General features: G+C 44.2%; 1 protein-coding gene across 2 annotated transcripts; it reads left to right on the top strand.

Annotated features, from left to right (window-relative positions):
- The first annotated feature begins 19 nt into the window (after nucleotides 1–19).
- On the top strand, nucleotides 20–5911 carry LOC131104632 (spindle assembly abnormal protein 6 homolog). Of its 2 annotated transcripts, none has more exons than XM_058052000.2 (16): nucleotides 20–351; nucleotides 1239–1299; nucleotides 1835–1914; nucleotides 1999–2103; nucleotides 2720–2888; nucleotides 3066–3143; nucleotides 3345–3464; nucleotides 3544–3669; nucleotides 4207–4401; nucleotides 4473–4562; nucleotides 4784–4963; nucleotides 5152–5233; nucleotides 5328–5434; nucleotides 5502–5581; nucleotides 5667–5752; nucleotides 5817–5911. In XM_058052000.2, exons 1-16 carry the CDS (start codon nucleotides 290–292, stop codon nucleotides 5870–5872), a joined length of 1677 nt encoding a protein of 558 aa, XP_057907983.2. In that variant the 5' UTR covers nucleotides 20–289; the 3' UTR covers nucleotides 5873–5911. The 2 variants fall into 2 exon arrangements, with proteins under 2 accessions (XP_057907983.2, XP_057907981.2); XM_058051998.2 differs by having other exon boundaries at nucleotides 21–351; nucleotides 5664–5752.
- Nucleotides 5912–7556: the final 1645 nt, after the last annotated feature.

The following is a 7556-nucleotide window of genomic DNA, read 5'->3' on the forward strand; positions in this document are numbered from 1 at the left end:
TACTGCCTAAATTAAGCCTAACACGCTTTCGGAAGTTCACAGAAAAAGGTAATAGTAGTGTGCGCAACAACCGCTTAACGTAATGAGCAAAACAAAACATAACTGAACACAAAATGATGAACACGTCAACCGCTGCAAACTGAATACCTCAGCCAATTTACACTCCCACTCCATGCCATCAGATGGCGGCATTGCGCAGTAAAAGCCTCTTCCAGCGACACCGGAAGAAGAAGAAACCCCAATAGAAGAAGAAAAACGGTTTCATTGGCGGCTGAAATCGAAGGTGGAAATGGAGAAGGTGTTCAGTGAAGTTGTCCAAGTCAACGTTAGGTGCAGAGACTGCGAAGAAAGGTAGGACTGTTGATATTAAATACCGAATTAACCAGAATAGACATATTTATTAGCCGCGCGGAGCTAAGACACGGGTCGTTTGAGAATATTTGAATGACAAAGCTGTCACCGCTGATAAATAGAATATGAAAAGCAATGCGATGCATAGGGATGGTAGAAATGGAACACTGAAACGATCAAATGATTTGGAACAATTGATTCAGAAAATAATCGATCTGCTGGAAGGTTCGAAACATCTCCCCACGGCGACATCTGGTGGCCAATGGCGAAATATCAAATTCAAAGAGTACAGCAGTGTTCCCAAATCACCAGTCAGTGAACATCAATGGACAAAATACGACAACGAGACTTGGAATAGTCGATGTATAGCAGTACACATTTACTATCCACTGAAACTGATTCAACATGCAGCCATTACAACGACTCAACACAATGAGGATAACTCGCAGTGAACAGGTGAACATTCCCTCAGTGGAGATGGTGAATGTTAGAGATTTAGCGCTCCTCCTCAGCACTTGTCACCTTGGAGGTGTGTTTGCTGTTGTTATCATTTTGGAACACTCCCATGCAGGGGAATCATGCGGTGCACTGCTCAGAATTGATGTTTAGCCTCAATGAACCGCAGCTACCCAGCGGCGACTGCACTCATGTAGCCCCAGATGATGACGCTGCCACCACCATGCTTGACTGTAGGCTAGACACACTGATGTTTGCACTCGCTTTTGTAGACGGACAAAAATGAGTGTGTGGTAAAGTTACATTTCAATAGTATTGTCACTTGAGAAGATATAATGTGCAAACACTTGCTGAAATATGAGGTTGTACTCAGTTTTGTGATTGTATTCATCGCCTCATTCTTCTTCCTTTTCTATTGATTAATTACCCAGAAAAGCACATATTCGCGTCGCAGTTGAGCTTCAATCAAGTAAAAGTGCAGTTCACAAACGAGTGAGTATGAAACCCTGTATAAAACTATTTTTATTGTGTGTTGAACTGCCGCCAGCATGAATGTACTGTACTGCTACTACTACATAACAAATAAAACACAATGACGCAATGATGACTTGACACAATGATCTTTGAATGATAATCTTAATGATAATTATGTTTTTTTGTCTCAATGATCGAATACCGGTCAATAAATAACAGCACAGTTATCAAGCGGTCTAAGTAATGGAACTAAAACAGTTGTCTGTGTAGCATTATTGAGGGTGCAAATTACAAGGTCACCGAGTCTGGAGTTGCTTCTAGCCTTTTCCCACCACCATCAGTTGGTCTACCCATGTTTTCTAAACACCAGTAGTCCCACAAAAATGTCTAAATGACCACATTACAAGTTACCGATGTTGTAGAAAAGCGCTAAACTCAAGAATGCTAAAGCAACTTACCCTTCAGAGACGTCTCAAAGTGACCTCTTTCCTTGAGAAACTTCAGACGGCATGACAGAAAATACCTTTCTCTCTGCTCTTTGTGTGTCCATTAGGACCTTCTGGTGAGATTAACAGACGATGTGGATCCATCTTTTCTCTTCAACCTCACGATTTCAGAGGAGGATTATCAAAGGTTTGTGTCGGAAGACCCGTAAAGAGTTCCTTCCACCCATAAATGTTATTTTTGACTTTTTCTTTCTGCCTTCCGTATGTGCAGTTTGAAAGTGCAGCAGGACCTACTCACTGATTTTACGTCATTCCCCGAAAAGCTGATTGAACTACTTAATCTGTGTCAGTCCGAGCAGCATTCCAGTCATCCAAGGTAGGAATGTAAATAAACAAGCTAGCGCTGTCAAAGTTAACGTGTAAGCATTAACCGATGTGTCCTTTAACAGCGCTCATTTCTTTGGACGCGTGACTAACATCCGCATGTCCTGTTTGACCCCCCCCCCCCCCATTAGTTTGAAGAAACGCAGCGGTAAAGGACCGTCAAAGTGGGGCAGAAACGTTGCACACAAAACGGGGATTTCTAAGTTTGGATTAAACTTGGATTTCATGCAAATTTCCCCACTGAGGGACGAATAAAGGCATATCTTATCTTATCTTTATTTTGTGAATAAAACAATGGCCCATATTTCCAAAATTGATATCCCTTTACATGAAATGCGTTTACCACAAAGAGATTTACATCACCCCTTATTATTTATACATAAAAACTTGTTGCCGTCTTTGATTAAGTGCGATTAATTGAGTTACCTAGGGATTAAATGTGATTAGTCTTGATGAAATATTTTCCTCAATTGACAGCCCTACAGTTGTCAAATTAAAATATGTAATATGAATGTTAAGATCCGTTTTGTTAATGTCTTTCTATTAAACATACATGGCATGCACGCTGACCGCCATTGAAAATGTTTGTTGTGTTTTTACGGCCGCAGGTTCCAGTTGCTCCTGTCATGTGACTCTGCCTCACTTGAAGGCCTCGCCCACTTCAGGGTGGTGGAGAGAAATTTCTTCCGACACCTGAACCACCTATCTCTGAGGCTTACTCAGGGCTCCGACAAACAAACCAAGGACTATCTGGCAGGGTGCCTGTCTTCTCTTAAGGTCAGCGCTCTTGAATAATGTGATAGCTGCAGTTGATGGCGTACACTATAACAATGGGGGGGTGGAATGGGATGGGCACACACAAAAACGGCAAAATACCAGTCCACAATATCAAGTCCTGTCTAAAAAGGTTTTTTTTACAATAGCTAACTAAAGTCTGCACAACGTCTGTTTCAGGTGGAAAAACAAGCCCTGGAGGTGAAGCTTCAAAAAACTGAAGAGGATCTGTCCAGACAGCTGAAGGACGCTCAGCAGGTGTTTGTTTATGACCGATTGATGATCCAGCTGCTGTATTTTATTGGGTATCCCTCTGATCGTACTTAAAATATCATAAAAACAGGCATAGTTGAAAATGTTGATTAACCTTGATGAATTCATTTTTGGAAACAGATGAATCTAAATAAACATTTGAGTCATTTGACAACCCTCGTATGTTATTGACATCTTGTCTGCCAGACTCTGTCAGAGAAGACCAAGGAGTTGGACAAGCTGCGTTCAGAATGGACCCTTCAAGCCAGCTCGTTGTCCAGCCGTCATTCAGACGAGCTGCAGACGGAGAGGGAGAAGATGGCGGCGGTGAGACTCCTCCCCCCTCTGAGAACACCTTGCAGTTGATTTGGAGGATGCAAGCGACGAGTCGTGTGGCCTCCCACAGTTACAGAGCCGACTGCAGCAGGAGATGCAGAAGCTTGGCCGCGACCTGGAGAGCGCTCACGAGGGGAGCAGCCAGCAGCTTCAGACCATCAGACTCCTCAAGACCAAGCTGGCGGATGCCGAGGAGGTGGGTGAAGCATTGTTGGACTACAGCATCCTTCTCTTCTTTGTGCTCACTGGAACTTACTAACTTTGCAGAACAGAACCGACCTGAGAGTATGCTGGTGGGATTTAATTCATGTCTTAGCAAGTAAGACTGCACATTCATATTTACTTTCATTCATTCATTCATTTTCTACCGCTTGGCCTCACGAGGGTCGCGGGGGTGCTGGAGCCTATCCCTGCTGGAGCCTATCCCTGCTGTCTTGGGGCGAGAGGCGGGGTACACCCTGGACTGGTGGCCAGCCAATCCCAGGCCACATATAGACAAACAACCATTCACACTCACATTCATACCTATGGACCTATGGGGGGAACATGCAAACTCCACACAGAGATGGCCGAGGGTGGAATTGAACCCTGGTCTCCTAGCTGTGAGGCCTGCCCGCTAACCAATATTTACTTCTTTATTGTGGTTTTATGGTTGTCTATTTGGCCAGCATTTCATATCTGAGAAACCATTAGGGTCCAGAAGGTGACGGAGGTGGTCTTGGACTGTGTGCAGGAGTGCCAGCGCTCTAAGCAGCAGGTAACGTCTCTGAAGAGGGAGAACGGCTCTCTGGACGCAGGCCTCCACGAGACGGAGCGTCTGGCCAACCAGCTCCAGATAACCGTGGCTGTGCTGGAGCAGGAAGTCAAGGACAAGGATCAGCTGATGAGCCGCACCAGGGAGGTGCTGGAGGCCACTCAGCAGCAGAAGGTGAGCGCTTGCTTCCGCCAGTATTAATAGATAATCAATAATAATACATAATATACACTTCTGGGGTCCAGGAATCCATGAAAGAAAAGGCAGAAACAAAAGAACTTCAAGTCCGAAAACTTGAGGCAGAGGTCAAGTTTTTGTCTGAGGATGTGAACAAGGTTTGTGATTATGATTTTTTTTAACGAGTGTGTGCAACACTTGTACATAACGTGAACATGCTATAGAAATTCAAGACCAGCACCAACACGAGAATACAACATTCGAACTACATTTAGAGGTCGGAAAAGGTCCCCTTGAAACCAGAACCATAAGCTTACTTTCAGTCCCTCGGTGGTGGTGCCTGCTGCATGCTGACATGGACTTGTGCTCCTCTTCTCAGAGCGTTGAGATCATCAAGAAGTTTCAGGGTGAGTTGCGAGCTGTCCGGGACAAGAACAAGGCCCAGAACATGGCGCTGGTGGCCCAGGAGAAGGTCGTCCAGGAGACCTCAGCCAAGCTTGAGTGTGCTCACAAGGACATCCACAAGACTCGGCAGGAGCTCTCCAACAAGGAGAAGCAGGTACGTGCTACCTGACATTCCAGGGTAGCTCCAGGTTGGCAGCCGCTCGTGTCTGTTGCTGTGTCTCAAGTTGTGCAATTCCGTACTGAGGAAGTACGGAATTCTTCCCCTTTGCCCCTAAGAATCAAGGGGTACGTCTCTCTATCTCCATCTCGCTATCATATGAGACCGCGTGTGTGTGCTGGCAGGTAGAGAAGCTGACGGAGCAGCTGGAGGTCAGCCACAAGAAGCTCAACGAAGCCAAAGACTTGTTAAAAGACAACGAGAACGGTGAGGACATTCTTTGATTTTTGCATCCGTTCTCCATGTGGTGTCCTTCATATAGTTCGTAGTTTGACATGTTGTGTCCATGTGGTCTTGTCAGTCATCAGTTGGCTGAACAAGCAGCTCAACGAGAAGGAGCTGTCCATGAAGCCACCCCTTCCACAAGCTTTGGAGAGCACGTCTGCCTTTTCCTCCACTGGACTTTGGGTAAGAGCAGCACCCAAAGTATCAACGCTGTTTTTCCGTCCTCCACGCTGTCACCATCTTTTTCCAGATGCACCTCTATCCGCCGGCCCCCAAAGCGGCGCCGTCTCCCGTGGTGGCTCCTGACCTCCCCCCAGTTCCCAAGCACACGTGAGTTGTGGCCTCTTCCTGCTCCCGCATGAAGTCTACAATGAATAGAAATGAAATGAAATGAAGGCCGTTTCAATACCAGCAGCGAACCTGCCGGTCTGGACGCCAAGTACTTTGGGAGGCAAGACGACGGCGTTCCCGTCTACTTTCCTGCTAGTCTGCTTCCCAGAGGTGAGGTCACGTTGACATGAGTGTTTGTACGAGGCATCGGTCCTGACTGAGGATTTCTTCTCAGAGGTCCCACCTCCACAGAGCAAAGCAGCCGTGCCCTCAGCATATTTTCCTCATTAAAACATCTTTCTTACACTACTATTTATTATATTCCATGTTGTACATATATTTACATATGTTTTTATTTTTCACACACGAGTTTCTTTAAACCTCAATGTTCATAGTGACAATAAAATCTATTCTATTCTATTGTTTTTTATTATTTTTATTATATTCTGTATTCATGTGCGGTCACATTTAAAGGAAAATTGCACTTTTGGGGGGGGAATTTTGGTCATGAATGTGAGACATGAATCTACATCTTTTTGTTTTCTTTGGCTAAAACCACACAAAAACAGATATGAATGCATGTAATTGGACGCTCCTATTCCTCTTATTAATGCCCCCCCCCCCCCAATGGTAGACCCAATGGTAGACCCAATGGTAGACCCAATGGTAGACCCAATGGTACACCCAATGGTAGACCCAATGGTAGACCCAATGGTAGACCCAATGGTAGACCCAATGGTACACCCAATGGTACACCCAATGGTACACCCAATGGTACACCCAATGGTACTTAAAGAGAACAGGAAACATACTGTTAAGTGAACAAGGAAAGGAGCCGAGGTGGCACACAGAGGAAATCAAGTCTAGTGGGCGTGGTTAGGTTCAGCCCCGCGCTTGCACGTGCGGCTAGTTCCTGCCTTGAGTTCCTCGGGTCGAGGACAGAAGAGGGGAGGAGTAGGATGGAAGGACCTCATCGTGGGACCAGCAACAAGTCGGCCAACTTGTTCCAGCAGATATGAAAAGTCTGGGGAGCCATCCGATGAACATGAACATGAAGATGAAGATGAACGAGAAGATGAACATGAGGACGAAGACGCGTTGAGTCCACAAGGTTATCCCCACGCGCACACGACACGCGCACACCAGAAGTGAGACAAGGTAAGCTCCAAGTTGATTTAATATCGTGTTAAATATGATGGCGTCACAAAGACCATTTGAAGAATTCATGAAGTAAATAGGTTTGATGAATATCCATTAATATTATATATTAATATTAATATCCATATACCAAATGTATTGATGGAATCATAGACTTTGCTATTGGGCTTCTTGTTCGGGAACAGCAAGATGGGCTAAAACTTAATGAAACATCGAACTATTGGACATACACGTTCAAAGGTTTAGAGATTTAAAAATGTAATGAAGCCATGAATAGAAATCAAGTTCACTTGCAAAGGTGATAGCTTGTGATGTGCAGACTACATACTACTACATAGTACCACATAGTACTACATAGTACACCATGGGCGAGCTTGCTAGCTATTGTAGTAGTAGTAGTAGTAGTAGTAGTAGTAGTAGTAGTAGTTAGGATCCCCACATACAGCATTTCCATTAATGTTCATAAATGCTTTGTAGATTTATTACAATTTATTAAATGTGACAGTGGCCGGGATGTCAATTTTGAACACTGAGTCCCGCCTCACAATATATCTTGATTTATCGTACTGTATTATGTTACTGTATTATGTATACTGTATACACTGTATTAGGGATGTCCCAATTTTCACCTGATTTTTTAATAGCCTTGCCAATCTGATCCCAATCCTTTTTTGTCAATAATAAGTTTTTTTTTACAAATAGGGCTGCAAACATGTATTATATGAATAACTGATTCATCTGTCAATTATTTTTTTCAATTAATCTTTTTTCTTTTTTAAAAAAACATTTTAAATGTACGCCTCTTGGCAGCAATCAC

Source organism: Doryrhamphus excisus, linkage group LG15, assembly GCF_037039965.1.
Source record: "Doryrhamphus excisus strain RoL-2023G ecotype Guam linkage group LG15, RoL_Dexc_Guam_v1.1, whole genome shotgun sequence".
Lineage (NCBI taxonomy): Eukaryota > Metazoa > Chordata > Actinopteri > Syngnathiformes > Syngnathidae > Doryrhamphus > Doryrhamphus excisus.

Bases quoted from the DNA above. Each gene is read 5' to 3' on its own strand.
- LOC131104632 (XM_058051998.2), top strand. From the start codon at position 290: ATGGAGAAGGTGTTCAGTGAAGTTGTCCAAGTCAACGTTAGGTGCAGA. The intron at 3,670-4,206 runs GTGGGTGAAGCA...GACTGTGTGCAG, and splicing joins AGCTGGCGGATGCCGAGGAG to GAGTGCCAGCGCTCTAAGCA. The intron at 4,964-5,151 runs GTACGTGCTACC...GTGTGCTGGCAG, and splicing joins TCTCCAACAAGGAGAAGCAG to GTAGAGAAGCTGACGGAGCA.